This window comes from Acomys minous (genome assembly GCF_964271855.1).
Source record: "Acomys minous genome assembly, chromosome: 14".
NCBI lineage: Eukaryota > Metazoa > Chordata > Mammalia > Rodentia > Muridae > Acomys > Acomys minous.
The window spans coordinates 15,646,777-15,663,652 of NC_140496.1; the positions used below are offsets into that span (position 1 = coordinate 15,646,777).

Genomic DNA, 16,876 nt, shown 5'->3' on the forward strand with positions numbered 1-16,876 from the left:
GGTAAGGAAACACAAGCCAATGAGGAGGGGCCACAGCAGCAGCTTGCAGTCTGAGAACCAATGAGATGCTGGGTAGGGGATATAAAGGAGCATCCTCTTCCTGGAATAAAAGAGTCTGCTTTTGTCACTTGCCAGACTCCCAGAGTCTGTGTCTCACTGACTCTGCACCATCTCAACCCCAACCCCCCAAGAGTCCCAGGCCTGGGTTCAAGCAACACAACAGTCCAGGCACTGTTGGGCTTTGAAGGTATTCAGGTTAGTCTGGTAGGTGCAGTGTTTATTGACAGGCAACTCACACGCATGATGAGAATCCTATGAAAAAGCCAACAGATTTCAACTTGGCCTAGCGACCAGTGTTGCCTTAACAGTTTTTTGATAGATGCTGTCTTTTGCTCTCTGTAAATCAGATTAGGAAAAATATCACACTTGCTGCCATTTCACCCTGAATACCTCACCTTTAACAGTACTAAAACAAGGAAATAGCAATTCCTACATTTCATTTTTTCCATGTCTAATAAACAGAAATACAAATTGTTCACACTGTGAAAACAATGCCAAAGCATCCATTTTAATTAGTGCAGCCAAACACAAGCAGGCAGTATCCACCGCCCATCTAGTTTAAATCCAATGCCTAACTTATAAAAAGAGTAAAAGATAATCCAAATATCTAGCTAAAGTGAAGACCTCATTAAGCTTTGGTGATATCAGTTTGTCATTACTATTCATGTTGGCCTTCATCTGAACACTTCACGTGGAATTGACTGAACCATAATACCCAGTTGTGTGGGGCTTGGTTCCCCACTCTTATACACAGCTTCAACTTTCTTTGGATTTTAAAGCAGGTTTTCTAATAATAATCATTATTATTATTAACAATAATAACAATTTTAAAAGGAAGAACACTCACAAGCAATTGCTTCTAGCCTGCTGTTCTCCCTACAGAAAAGACTGGGTACATTTCCTCAATTCAATCTGCATCAATAAACACACCTAATGACTACCAGGAGCTTTCCAGACACAAAGGTGAGCAAATCGCAGTCCATTGCTTCAATGAGTTTATAATGTGTAACTGATCCCAAGAAGTTTGAGAAGAGCGGCAACTGACAGGTCAAAGAAAATCATCATCATGTGCCTACATAGGCTGCCAAAGCATCTGTGTGCTAAGGATGCTTCATTAAGTCACTCATCTTTTTTTTCAATTCCAGCAGCTCAGCCGGGGGACGGATTCAGGACAAGGGGAGAACAGTTCTATGATTGCATCATATTGTCCCTGGCTCTCATAAGAACCAGAACATGCTTCTGCACTGATGAAGAATTCATTTCTCTTTATCATCAAGCAAATTTCCTTTGGCTTCCTCTATCAGGGGATAAGCACCCACTGGAAAAAAAAAATCACTCCAATCTATCTCAACCCAACTCTTGCTCTGTGACTTACAGAGAAGGCAAAACATGGCCACACTTACTAATGGTGTGTATATGTTTGTATGCACTTGATATATGTAATATGTATCATACACACATATATGCACATATATACACAACCCTATAACTTCAAACATGGCTCCATATATTAACCTCTATCTTCAAGAGAGAAAGTTCCAGAAATCTCAGTCATCTGACCAAATAAAGTATTTTTGACTGGCTTCTAAGACAATATAAAACTGCCATGTTATTTTATAAACATAACATTTTTATATAAGTCTTACTTCTTGGGTTTCCACACTCTTTAATGGGCTGACAGGACTTTTTCACCTCCTTAGGAGTTTGCTTTTAGTAATTTCATAAATCGGCAGTGAATGTCTTCCCTAGAGAGATAAATTCAGAGTCACCCTGGAAGTCCTCTGGCCACTTTTTATAAGTGACTGATGAACAAGCCTCAGGAGTGAATGTGTTTCTCTTCCCAAGAGCCCATGTCATTAATGAAAGAAACATACCCAGATGCTGTCTTCTTGGCGGTACTGCTTCCAGTTCCTTCCGCTGTCACTGAACATCAGGAGGTAGCTGGTCACCCAGTTGGAGCTCCCATATCCACCTTGGGTGGCCACAGACGTGACCTCCATCCTTTCTCCAAGGTCAATCTGCAGCCACTGGTATTTGTTGGACACAAGTGGAGACCAGCCACCAGCTCCTTTAGCAAAAAAAAAAGAAAAGAAAAGAACATGGAGGGAAGAACGCATTAAAAATCCACGTGTGACGTGGAAATGCCAGTAGACAGTGTGGAATTCAGAAAGATTCTCAGGTTATGGAATACCTCATAATCATACTTTAACATAGGGAAGCAGAAACACTGAAGACAAAGCTAGACTTGAGGTGGCTATATTCATTTAGAGGCATTTAGAAACTTCCTAGCACTGGAGAGAAATAGGACGTCTCATCGAATATTTTTAAATGTTTTGTGTGGAAGGTCATGCCAACATTTGGTGCCAGAGTGTTTACTGCCCACAGGCATGAATGGATAATGGTGTGTGGCCTCTGATCTCTCTCTCTCTATCTCTCTGCCTAGAGACAAAATATAAAGAAGGAAGTTTTGGTGTTGGCAACTATTAAAAAAACAAAACAAAGTTGAGCTTCGTCATCTCCTGGTACATTTTTAACTGCTGGATAACAAAGACAACCAAGGTATTTACAGACTCTTGGGAGGGGCAGATGTGGAAAAGCATGTTTGAAACCCATTAATGGTAAGACACTGTGCAAGGAACCACAACACGAGGAAAGATGAAGAATTCTATGCAGTGGGGGAATGGAGTGGATTTGCAACTGTCTAAGGAAAGATGGCTACAACTCCAAATAAGAGGAAGCTCCCAGGCAAGGTATCATCCGTGGCACCACCCCCAGGACAGCATAGCCGGATGGAGTTATAAGAGAAGGCTTATGTGTGGCAGATGGGATGAGGTTGACTGGGTTTCGTGAGCTTCCAATGAACTGGTTAATTTGAATAAGTTTTCTAAAAGAAGTCCTGGGCTGTGGGAGCTGTCTCTAACCGCATGGTTCTAGGTCTCCCTGTAATTAGCGCTGATGCATGCTGACCCAGATGGTTAGAACCAATAACAGAACTGGCTGGGGCATAAACATAATCACTTGCTCTAGGCAAGTGGACTGCTCGTTTATCAAGGCCTCTAAACTGACTCAGAGATATCATTTTAAAAGTTACAGCAGTGTCCTCGATTAGTGGTTTCTTAGTAATTTTTGCTTGTCTTAGGATGTGGTGCCCAATGTTTATCACACTACGCTGTCTTTTGAGCTAGGTAATCTGGGGATCAGAAAGATGGTTCAGAAAAGAACTCAAGCTTAGGGCTCAATACCCACACCTGTCCTGTAGTTCCAGCTCCAGAGGAGCTGATGCCCCCTCTGGCCCCTGTAGGCACTTTATTCATGTTCACAAAACCACACAGAGATGTACACACACACACACACACACACACACACACACATATATATTTATGTATATATAAATACATATTTAAAAATAAATTTAATCTAGAAAAATAGTTTATCACATTTCCTTGTTTTGGGGGGGGATTGGGTTTTTGTTTTTTAGGGAAAACCATTATGTAGGCTAGTATTCTCCTTCATAAAGTAAAGTAGAAGCACACGCCATCCTTTCATAGATCCAGGATATTTATACAGCTATAATTTTTGGTATAGTTTTTTTTTAATTTTCCTCCATATTTAGTCTTAGAGGACACATATAACTTAGGGGCTGGGGTCATGACTCACTAGTTAAAACATTTGCCACCCAAAAGTGAGGATCTGTCTGAGTTCCAATCCATACAAGTGCGGGAGTGGTAAGCCCAGTTCTGTAATTCTTAGACTTTAAAGGCAAAGGCAAGAGGATGCTGAGACATTACAGGCCAGGTAGTCCACTGTATGCAGCAGTGTACAAGAGGCCACCATCTCAAGCAAGGAGGAAGGTGAGGACCGACACCTGAGGCTGTCCTCTGACCTCTACATGTATACTATGTCATATACATACCCCAACACACACACACACACACACACACACACACACACACACACACCATATACACAGTTAACCAATATTTTTTAAAACGTGGCTTGGGTGTGGAGTTATCTTGGTGCCTAATCCCTGCCACCGTGTTTAGCTTAGAGGAAATGTTATCCATATTTTAAGCAAGAGCATTTGTGGGGTAAACATGGGCTGGGTTGAACTTGGGGTGGCCACATGCTGCGCATCTGGCACCGCCTTCTGCTGTCCACAAGAGGGGCTTCTGCTTTCATGGTCTATCTTCTACGTAGAAATTGTTCCTGGAAGCGCTGCAGCACACCCCCGGTAGAATTCTGCCACAGACATCTCAGTGGGTCCTTGGGGCCTCTGTGGGAACTGCTCCCATCACATTATTTTTACATCTGAGCCAGCACTTTCCACATGCTTCATTCCCTGGGATTTGGTGAGGAGGCAAGTGCTGTCAACAGAGACATGTGTGTACCTCTCGCTGTCACATGAGGCAGTAAGAATCTGTAGGTCACAGAAAACATAGAAAAGATGGTGACAACGAAGAGAATGACCTCTCTCCCAGCTTAGAGGGGACCGAGATTTTTGACCGTGATAGGTGCATGATGGAAACGATGAATGGGTGAGGATTTCCACTCCCTGTCCCATCTGATCTCTTCTCCTCAGGGCCTGTCAAAAGCTTGGAAGATCAAAGTCTTTCTAGAGCTGGGTTTAACCAAGCATCTTTGTTCCTCTTATTGCTGTAATTGCAAATCTTTCTAAATTTTTATCATTTTTTTCCACAGTGCAAACTTAGGAGAGAGGGGTGCCCACAGGCAGCTACCATCTTAACTTGGAAGTTCTGCATGCAGAATTTTATCTCTATTAGCTTATACCTCCAAGAAAATGCTGACTATTTTGCTTTTTGCTCTTTCTGGTTAATTTTAATGATCAGAAATCCATAATGAGGTTATGTTGGAAGGTTTTTTTTTTTCATTCAGGAATATCACAGTGTTTCTGCAGTATTTCCAATATCTCTGCAGTCCTGTATTTAAAAAACAAATAAGATAGATGCAAAGCAAGGGAAATGTGTCAGTGAGACCGGAGTGGGTTAAAACTGGATCCTCAGTTCTTCTCAGGAGTGAGGGGAACCCCCAAATGACCACTGCCTCATCCTGGCATCACTCACAGTTACAGTCCCACAAGCCGACTTGAAACATTGGCAGTTAATTGACCTTGAACATTTCAATTTCTTACCTGTGGTGAAAAGGTACTACTGGTATGCAAATTAAGCTATCTCATTAACAAGGTACACTGATAAAGTAATGGGAACTCTGATGCTCCCAGGCTTTGCCAAGTAATTTCAGTAGGATAAGTCAGCCACGGGGGATGGAAAGATTCCCGTTGGGTTTTAAAGCTGCAAGGCTCTGCAGTAGCACATGATGGAATGTGCTTGTTAGAACTTTAAGAAAAATGTTGAGTAGCAATGGGGAAAATGCAAGATAGAAGTGGATCCATCACTGACTGATCTTGGCCGCCTTTGATGACAGGGAGAGACAGCGACGGCATGAGATACAGAAGGCACCTCAGCCGAGGGTCACGCTGCACTGGCCCTCTGGTTGGTGCCCATCTATCTAGCCTCCTGGAGGCAAACCATCAGCACAGCTACTCTTTGTAATGGAAGACATGATGGCTAACTCCAGCAAATTGAAAAGTCTGAATCCCTATAAATAAAACACTATAATGAATTCTTTATTTTGTTTATTAACTAAACCTTTCAGCTACTAGTCAAGTGTTATTTGTCCTTAATGTGCTTTTAATATGCTAATATATTCAACATCACAGTAAGCCAATACCTAAGAAACTAAAGACTGTCTTGGGTCTAACTCCATCTATTCTGGTTACTGAGGTTAACCTGCCAAAGAGTCTTGTCCTTTCCATCTCATTCTCTTTCCACATCATAGGCTTCCTTCCCTAACCCCATCCTTCTGTTTCCTTCAGCCTTAGCCCTGGCTACTGAGATTTAGCCTAAATAAAGTGCCATGTATGCCTCAAACAGAAGCATTTCTCCTCTCTTTCTTTTTTAAAAGATTTACTTATTATTATTTGTGTGTGTGTATACTTGTGCACATGTGCACATGCGCGCGCGCACACACACACGCGCACACACACACACACACACACACACACACACACACATGCACGCATGCACTCACACACCTGAGTGTATGTCTTTACATCGAATATGTGCAGGTGACTGCAGAGGTCAAAAGCTGGTGCCAGATACCTGGAGCTGGCTTTACAAGTTGTTAGGAGCTGCCAGATGTTGGCACTAGACCCAAAGCTGGGTCTTTTGCATCAACAGCAAGCACTATTAATCACTGAGCCATCTCTGAAGCTCCTAGAAACATTTTGAACTCTTCAAATGACAGCTTGGAAACTCCTATTTTAAGGTCATTTCTTCCCCCACCACCTTAATAGGATTTCTAAATATTATAGTACTGCCATGAGAATTCAATTTTTTAAAGCAGATGAAATACCTATTGATTTCCCCACGTTCAGAAATTGTGACAGTGTATGCTGGCTATAACTTTCCAAGTTGCAAAACTGTTGTTACTGCTATTGACTCCAAGCAAAGAGTTGTCGTCCCAATAAAGCTCAGCTTTAAAAATGTTTACTGACATCACAAATCTATGGGTATGAGCATAAATATGTACAAAGGCAATTTGCTCTCACTCTCGGTCTCCATTCTGCAGTGGGTGCTGGTTAAGACAGACCCTTATAACTGTCCATTGCACTTGAGATTGAGCCCCTGTAAGGGCTCAGCTATAGATGGAACATCTATATGAACTGCCACTCCTGATGCTCAGGAAACTCTGCGGCATAAACCCTGCTAGAGCCTGAGGAAGTGGATGAACGTGCCATGAAATGCTGTCCCCTCGACACGACATGGCTACTGCACGTGTGAGCTCTCAGCCGTAGTCATCACGGCTATCTGCCTGCACAAGATCTGCACAAGAACAGCCCAGTTAAAACTTCCGGCATGGGTCAGGGAGGGGCACTGGGGCCCCACACCAGCCTGAGGAACGACGGACAGTGGATGGCTGCTGGTGGTGAGAGAGGTACTCGTCTTAGGGAGTACGGCCATTGGTATCCCAGTGGACAGCCTTACATCCATGTCCATAAGGACAGAACTAAATAGACTTAGTGGTTTTAAAGGAATGGGAGTGCTAGTGGCTCAGAAGGAACTAGAAAGGAGAGAACAGGGTGACGGATATGAGTAAGATACACTGCATACAGGTATGAAATAGTCAAGAATTTTTAACACATAAATAATACAATCTATAATAAAACATTTGGCTGTCATTCCCTGCCTATTGATTACAATCTCTCTAGCCCCTTTCCTGCTATGATCCCTGAAACACCAGAAGGAAAGCATAGGATACAGATTCCCTACTTAGGGCTGAGCACTCTAAAGTCTCTATTCTCTCCACCTTGCGTGCTTGAGGGTCTCTGCGTTAGTTGCCATCCGCTGCAAAAAGAGGCTTCACTGGAGACAGTTGAAAGGCACACTCGCTAGTCTATGGGGACAGCAGTAAGACATGAGAAGTTGTTTGAATGAAATAGCATTTTCCAGACTCAACACGGCGATTGCTCACAGTGTCTGTGACAGCATGCACAAGACTGTACCAACTTAAACCAAACAAAACCCTAACTCGGAAGTGGAAGGTGGGCATGAAGAAGGAGTTGTGGCAATCGATAGTTATTCAAAAGAGAGGAAAGTCAGTTTTCTTTAAAGCTGTGGCACCAAGTAGGTTCAGCACGCCCCCGTGCATGGTGCCATACCCAAGACTAACGAGCAGCATAGATTGCACCGGGTGGTTATGAAAGGAGAGAGAGAATACAAAGTTGGGTAGTTTCATTAAGGAAGAGGAGAATGAAGATGGAAGGAGTTGTTGAGGGGTTAAATATGATCAAATACATTGTATTACATTCTCAAAGAATTAAATAAGGTATTTAAAACTATTTAGTGACCAAATGTCTGCACAGCACAGTACCTCTTTGATGGCTTGCCTACCATTTTTAGATTCCCCCAGAACGTGTCTCTAAAGCACATGTTCTTATGAATTATACTGACAAACAAGCAAACTAAAGAGTATCCAGTGTATATGCTACGATAAGCTCTCAAGCAGAATTTGCATATACAGAATTTGCAACTGTTATACTTCATTATCAAAATTATCCAATGAACTATATTTTTCACATTTCTTGAAATAAAACATTAGAAAGGATAGTAAAATTTCCCAATATTATGCAACACAGCTTATGAGAGATGAAAATGTACTTTTCATTTAAAACTTTAAAAAAAATTAGTTTTTACCTCTGTATAATACTTTAAATATTACCCCCTTCTCTTTTTCCTTTTCTTTCTTTCTTTCTTTCTTTCTTTCTTTCCTTTCCTTTCTTTATTTCTCTCTGTCTTCTTTGTCCCTGGAGTAATTATAACTGAACTTGTCTCACATTTATATGTTTTATCCTAATAATATGCTGAACTAATATCCAGGGTTAGTTCATTGTAAGTAGTCTGAGCTGTGTTTAACCCTTATACATCGAATGACCACACATCAACATTTAGTGCTGGGCTAGGAGAGACATTCTAGATTTCATGAAAATGAAAGGAGAGAAATACTCTTGGTTAGAGCCTATAATACCTTATTAATTTTTTTAAAAGGCACAATAGTCACTTCCTGTGCTTGTCTAGGGAGATGACATGCCAAATTAATGCAAATAGACGCTATGCAGAAAGAGTGAGTCAGACTTCTTCCTCAAGAGATGAGAATGCAGGACACAGACATTCAAGGACACAAGGCACAAGTGACCACAGTTGAGTGTCACTGCTAGCCACTATTAGGACATCTACATTTCTAGAAAATAATTGCCTTAATTAAAATTGTCACAGGAAGGCTTCCTTCTAACATAATTACTTCTTTCTTTTCCAAATGGGATCTCACCTATATTTCCCTCAAGAGTCCCCATTTGCCTGGTTCATTTTTAAGCTGACATCGCATTACAAAAAAGAAATGTACAGAATAGAAAGGACACAGTGGCACTAGTTGTCTAGTTCCATTAAATGCTATGTGTTGTCCACGGAACATCATTTATGGTCTTCTCACAGCAAAGTAGCTACTTCTGAGGGAAGGAAATAACACTTTGCTGATAAAATGTGGATTGCTGGGGGTCTTTTCTTGATTTTTTTTTTTTTTGCCTATTCTGGTCTAGACTGTTTCTGGAGTGGGCAGATGGCCTGCGCCAGGCCAATGGCTCAATGCTGGGTGTTTTGAGGAGATTACTAAAAAAGGTATTTCTCTGCTGCTGAGCAAAGGTGTTTCAAAGACATAGAAATAACTTGTAGGAAGCCTAATCAAGTAAGGCTAAGCTACAACAGAGGAAAAGAGGGAATGAGACCAAGTTCTAATGATGTGGTCAGGGGTCCTCGCTCTGCTCACTGGAGTTTCAGTTTCATGATCTGTGCATCGTGGTCTACTTTAACAGGAGCAATTCAGGACCACTGCTGTCACTGACCTCCTCCTCCTCCTTCTCCTTCTCTTCCTCTTCCCTCTTCCTTTTTTTGTCCTCCACCTCTCCCTCCCCTTCTCCTCTTCCTCTTCCTCTTCCTCTCCTCCCTCCCTCGCTCCTGGTCCATCATTGCCTTTGTTCTCTAGAATGGACTATATTCCCATCAGTGCAGTACATTGTTACATTGGCGCAGTTATCATCCTCTTTTTAAAGGAAAAGATGCTTTTCTTGACCTCATTTTATTCATGTATATTTTTATGCCATTTACTGTAACACTCTCCTAATGAGCCGTCCATGTCATGTCCAACTTTTCTCATCCCATCTGATCTTATGCCAGCTGCAATCAGGCATGTCCGCCCACTCAACTGAAAAGTAACCAAAGGACACTAGCTCCTCAACTCCGATGGCCAGACTTCAGTCCTCCTACCACTTGAGCTTATGGAGACTGTCATCCTTGAGATCACTTTCCTACGTCTTCATGTGTTTCCTTTACTTAGCCCCTGCAGAAGTGAACTCTGAAACTTCCTGCTAGGTTACTGACTGTTCCTTTTCAGGCCCATCATTGTTCATTCTTCTTTTCCATTTGCATTTATTTACATTTATGTATTTATTTATCTATTTCTTTGCAGGGGTTGGGGTGAGGCAGGGGCGCATGTCATAGAGTACGCATGTCACACAGTACACTGTGTGTATACGAAGGTCAGAGGGCAACCTGCAGGATTCAGTTCTCTCCTTCCACCGTGTGGGTGCAAGGGAGTCCAACTCGGGTCACTGCCCTTCTTCTTTTTGTCTCCAGTCACCTCTTACTACTGAAACTCTCCAAGTCTTAGCCCTGGGCTCTGTTTATTTTCTTTCTATTTTTGCTCTTTGCTCTCTTAGACAATTTCTGTATCTGCCCACACATCACCTGTAAATTTTCGTCTTTCTTTTTTTTAACATTTCTAACCTCCCACAACATTTGCCTAATGTGGTCACTCCAAGTCTCTCCTTCTATTTTCTCAGAATTAAAAAAATAATAATAAATGGAGTCACAGTTGATTCTTTTCTTCTCTTACACCATACACCTCACCACTGGAGGACACCGGGGGTCCTCCACTCCCGTAACCCTCACGCATGCCTGCTTGGCTTAAGCCTCATCGTGCTACCCTGGGTTCTTGTAGTAATCACCTAACATTTCCCTCTTTCTCTGTTTGTCCACTGAGACTCTCTTCTCCACACGGTATATGCAAATACCACCCCGGAACTAAAAACATATTGCAGCTGCTCTTGATCTCACACAGAGTGAAAAACCAAGTCTTCCTTCCACCCTTCCCACATCCACTCTTTTTTTTTTTCCTTTCCGACCGCTTAAGTTTGAATGTGTCTCACTTAAATTCATATGTTAAAACATAATCTCAAAATTTATGTTTGGAGATGAAGTCTTAGAAAGGTCATTAAGATAAGGCTTAAGCCATGAAAGTAGGATCCTCATGACAAAATCCATACCACAGGAAAATACACACACACACCCACACAAAAATTGGTTTACTAACTCAGTCTTACTATGTGCTTACCATCTACCATACTTTTAAGATTTTCACCAGATGACAAGAGGATAGCACTGCTACTCTTGGATGTTCTAGCTACCTGACTTGCAAGTTCCTGCATCACTTCTTTTTTTTAATAAGTGATCCAGTCTGTAGCATTGTGTTACAGCAGCAGAAACAGATTGAGACACCAGCTCCTTCTTCTCCACTGACAGTGGTCTTCTTGCTGCTCTTTGAATGAACTGTTTCTCGTGAGGTCCACCTTCAGGACCACTCAAAGCTCACCCTCTCATAGAGGCTTACATCTCCTGACGTCCCCTTTTAAAAGTTCTTCCACTCGGAAATCCTGTGGCCATTTGTCTTCTCCTTACCCACATTTCTTTATCTGTTGATGGAAATTGCCACCTCTTAACACAGCATATAATTCTCTTAGTTGTGTGTTTTGCTTTTTTCTCTTTCTTATGCCAATCAACTCCAATCTCCACTGAACCAGAAATTTTCCCCTGTTGTGTTCACTGAGAGAAACCAAATTCTTAGCATACTGCCTAACATAGACTAGGTTCTCAATAAATACAAATATTAATTAATTACAAGGATGTGCACTGAGAATTATTTCATCAGATGATTCTATCATGAAGGGAGCACTCCTGACTGTCCTTACCAAACCAGGACCACAGAGTCTACCACCAACCCAGGCTATGTGCAGTATCCACCACAATGCACCGTTGACTGAAATCTTACCTAGAGTATGACTGCAGTTCTAAATGATGGAGCAAAAATAAAATTCTAGCCCTATGGGCCTCAATGTTTGAACTCATACAAGTTGGTCCTGAATTAAACAAAACCATGGAGTGCTTTCCAATGGTGCACTCAAATGGAAAATCTACACATTTTGGCTGAGATGTCAATCTCACAGCCGACCAATCAGCTCCCAGTTACCGGGTTTAGTTACTCCAAGCTACATTTCACAGATGTATCTATGGCTTTGTTTTTTTGAATTCTGGATACAATGGAAATGTTCCCAACGTTCATATTCCCAGCGGGGCCCTGAATTAATAATACGTCACTAAGTTCTTCTAGGCCCAAGTTCTTTGTTATCTATCAATTTTGCCTCACAGCAAATTGGCAGGCTGACTTTCAGCCCTTCTTTTTGTCTTGCCAGATCAAACATTTCTGAAATCTTTAATAATTCAGAGGATTGAAAAGTAAATATTTATATCCTTTCTCTGTTCAGGCATTTTGATTTATATATTTGATTTTCCCATTTTTAGGACAACCAAATTTCTTCTAGAAGTCTAATAAAGCTACAAAAAAAAAGCCCTCCCACCATGCCTTAATCAGTTTTTATTTATACCACACTGAGTTTCAGCTTATTTACATTAGAAGTTGGAGGGAAAATGGTTTTGAGTACATGATGTCTAGAGTGTTGGATGATGATCACGGCCCTGCCCGTGATTTACTTTCTAAGCCCAATATAATTCTTGTCTCAGAGTTGCCATTTGGGTCCATTACAGTGAGGCAGGTCATTTCAGTAAATGACATCATGGATGGGAGACAGTACACTGGCTCTGAGTTTTAAATAACTTCTTTTAAAATATCTTTTCCAGCCAGCCTGAGATGATAAACTGTCATGAGCCAAATACTCTCACACCAGTCCTTCTGGATCACCAAGCTGATGTGGCTATCCTGCAGCCAGAAGATACCGTCCCTTTCCTCACACAGCTGCAACAGCGCCATGGGTGTGGGGTGGTAGACGCTGCGGCGCAGTGTATCCTAAGCACAGAAAGTGAAAAACCAGTCATGGGTGTTTGATTGATTAAATGAGTTAATATCCGTCCAATGCTAGGACCATGTTTTAGGATCTATTTATGTGGGCTTATGGATGTGACAAATCGACTCTTGGGTGTAGATTCAGTTTTCTTTTTTCTTTTTCTTTTTTTTTTTTTAATTTTTTATTAATTTATTCTTGTTACATCTCAATGGTTATCCCATCCCTTGTATCCTCCCATTCTTCCCTCCCTCCTGTTTTCCTCTTATTCCCCTCCCCTATGACTGTTCCTGAGGGGGATTTCCTCCCCCTGTATATGCTCATAGGGTATCAAGTCTCTTCTCAGTAACCTGCTATCCTTCTTCTGAGTGCCATCAGGTCTCCCCCTCCAGGGGACATGGTCTGGTGCCTCATATTTGACTCATTTTTCTTAACCAAAATATTTTATTAACAACTTATTGACCAAGCCTACGTCAATTATAACCAGATTAACCAAAACAGTAGGAAATGAGGATTAATTGACACAAAAACAAAACCTTAAGGATATCAGTCCCGAGGAACGATTCTCTGGTCAGGAGCTGCAGGATTTTTTCCACTGGAACCAGGGGTAACCAGACCCCAGAGCCTCAGCAGGAGCCGGAGCTCTGAAGCCTTCCCTCAAGCTAGAGCAAGGGCAGCGATAAACAGCCAAATCTATCCCAAGTCTCCAATCCGCGCCACTGCCAGTTCTGGGCTCGTTTATATAACTCCTCCCAGAGTCTGGTCACAGGATCTTCTTCACCTGGTAGCAATTAAGCTCCTGCACTAGGTGGTTGCTCTTCTAGTGGATTAACATCACCTGTTCTCTTACTAGACCATTTGATCCCACACTTGGGATCCTAAAGAACAGATTTCTCTCCTCCACTTGGGTGCGCATATCGAAATGCTAGAACCTATTCCTCTGTAAGTTTCTCTTGCTGTGGTCATTGCCATTGCACAGACAATGGGGCCAGTGACGAGTGACATATGCAGCCAACGCAGCACTAATGCCTACCCTGCAGCTTGGGTGCAGCGAGACAGAATAGCCATCTTCCTGACACCAGCTCCTTAGATTCCCTTGCCTTAGACTCTAGAGCCTTTTGTTTCTAAAATGGACAACTGTAAATTCTTTCTCTATCTCTTGAGGTGCACATCGTCACATAGCCTCTTGCCATTTTTACAGTCTGGGAATGTCTTTCTCAAGGACCTGTGAGACAACCCTTTGACAATCAAGCAATGAAGACAAGGTCCTTGTCTTCCAGGCTCTGTGGGAGACTTGGAGCCCAACTTCCTCAGGCTCCAATTAGCAAACAGATGGTCTGATCACACTGGCCTGTGTCCACCACCCCCGCCCCCAAGGTGCTCTGGTACATTTCCACTAGGTCAGTCCAGTGCCTCCAAGGGCTTATTTCAAAGGAACTGAGCTCAGTCTCTCTCCTCTATTGAAATACCTTTGCCCTCTGCTGCAATGCTCTTCAATAAACTCCTCTTCAGCTGCCTGCTTCAAACTAGCCTGTTTTTTTTTCTCCTTTGATGGGAGATCATTGTTCCTTCTTGCCTTCTTTTAATGTGGTATGGTTTTTTATTTCCTACCCAGTGGATTATAATCTTCAGCAACTCAACAACTCTACAATTAGAGTCTAAGAGGAGAAGCACACTTTGTTGTGAGTGAGGGCCTATCTCAGAGCTAGACAGCCATTCTCCACTCTAGTGGCCAATGCTCAGTGGTTACTGCTATACACCTGTGCTGTCCATTAGCAAAACCAAATCTGAGCAGGAGCATAAAAGCGCCATGCAGATCACTCAGCACAAGGTAATGTTGGCCCTTGCCGAGAGAACAGACCAAGGTGTAAATAGGCTACTACATAGATGGTTGCATGGCAACAAATATTCAGTGCCGGGAGTCAACCGCACCACGCTCAGCAGATACAGAAGGTGCAAGGGTTCACCAGCCATCCTCTGTCGCCTCTGACACAACCAAATGATGGCACTAGATTCTCTCCTACCAAGGAACCATGTATGCCCTTCATCAATCAGCTGCCGCTTTGGAAGGAGGAGAAGAAATGTTAGGAAGCTGGTGTGTCAGTGAGTTCACATAGAAAGGATTCACACATTTGAAAGAATCTCTATTAGCCAGGAAAGGCTGGGGATTTGGGGACAATGTGATGTGGGGCCGCTGCATACAGTAGGAGTCTCTGAACAGAATCACAAACAGAATCCTACTTTAAAACAAGGCAGCTATCAACGCTTTGACAAAAATTGGATAACACGTGAATTTTCATGTTCCCTTTCAACCACTGAGCATACTCAGGAGTTTAGAATAAGCTGGAGAGGATTGTACCAAAGAGGATTTCGGATCCGAATGATCTATGTACTCCAGTAGTACTGAAAGCTACTCCAAGAATGATGGACATCCTACAAGCTGCCAGCAATGCATCTTATAATTATGTTGGGTGTGTAGATCGTGCAGAATATTTTCATGTGTAGCCAAACCAAAATCTACAATTTTGCAGTCACATTCACACTTTAGATGAATTTATTGGGCATCACAATGACTTTTGGCTCTTACACAGATCTATCTATGTATCTATATCTACCTATAAAGCTGGACCTTAGTAGGTACAATGTTCTTTAATAATATGTAGAGTGATGTCCAAATATGATTTAGAGTTTGAAGCCAGCAGGTAAAATATTTCCCTGTGCACACATTCAATTTTAGAAACGCTTCCAAATGCAGACCTTTCTGCTACACAAAGAATTGCTTCCTCTAACGTCCCTGCACCCTAGCCAGCTCCATCTGGCTCCTGGTCTATGAAAAAAAAAAGAGGGACACACAAGGTTACAATTTAATGAAAAAGAGAGTAGGAAAAAATGGCTATTATGAGGTTTATGACAAAATTATTCTACTACCATGAATCTTGTCTGAGATCCACACACATCTGAATATTTTGAATAATTCCTGATAATTTAATTATTTTAACTGATTTATTTACCTCTTTTAATAAAACAGATCAAGTTTTTAATCATATTTGATTTTTTAAAAAAGCATTTCATTGTGTTAAAATAATGAAGAATAGGAGTGAACCAAATGTAACTAATGCTAGATGGTTTTTCCCTCATCTATTAATTTGATTATTTTAAATTTTTACATTTGTGTCTGTGGATCTGTGTGAGTATCTGCCAGCTTGATGCAAATGTCAGAAGAAGCCAGAAATGGATGCAGGATCCACGGGGGCTGAAATTACAGGCAGCTGTGATCTGCCTGATGTGGAAGCTGGGAACCAAACTAGATCCTCCGGGAGACCGACAAGTGATCTTGACCACTGAGCTGTCTCTCTAGCCCCTACTAGCCTGATTTTCAGCTACGGTTATAAATCTGTCTTTGGACATCCTCTGTATCTCCTATACTGAAAAGAAACATGTTCTAACACCAAACACCACTGGTTAGTCTGTCCTAGAGAATGAAGGCAGCTGTTTCCCTGGTTTTGTTCGGATAAATCTTAGTCTGTGTTTGGAGGGAGCACAGTCAAATTTGCCAGGAAGTAAGCAATGGGGAAAACCAAGCAGAAGATGGGGAAAGGACGTCAGTTTATCTCCATCTTATTTCTATTCCTTATACAGAGTGGAAATTTCTATATTGTCCTTTTTGATGGAAGAAAGTCTCACAAAGCAACCTCATTTCCACTTAAGCCATTGAAGCTTTCCACACAACTATCAGGCCACACTTAACATGACTCATGGCTCCCAGTGTACATCAGTCCACTGAGTCATAACAAAATAGTGCTTCTAGCTAGGAGTGAATGTTAATGGAAACATCTTCTGGATCAGAGAGACCCATACACACACACACACACACCTCAGAGAGAGAGGGGGGGGGAGGAAAAAGAAAGAAAGAAAAAAAGAAATGAAGGTTGTTTCTGCTAGCCAATTTCAAATTGCTTCTGGCAATACTATGAATCTCATCCACACCTCTGTGTTTTCCTACAAACCCTGTTACCTACAGGAACATGAAACAACTGAAGAAAAAAAGAAGAA

The 16,876-nt window shown here is 41.9% G+C and overlaps 1 protein-coding gene across 2 annotated transcripts in view; it reads right to left on the reverse strand.

Annotated features, from left to right (window-relative positions):
• The window catches only part of CNTNAP4 (contactin associated protein family member 4), a 284,841-nt gene that overhangs the window by 197,232 nt on the left and 70,733 nt on the right, over positions 1 to 16,876 (reverse strand). For both annotated transcript variants that reach the window (XM_084757092.1, XM_084757091.1), the window contains exon 3: positions 1,935 to 2,128. In XM_084757092.1, coding sequence (XP_084613218.1) covers positions 1,935 to 2,128 — 194 coding nt within the window. The remainder of the gene's footprint in view (positions 1 to 1,934; positions 2,129 to 16,876) is intronic.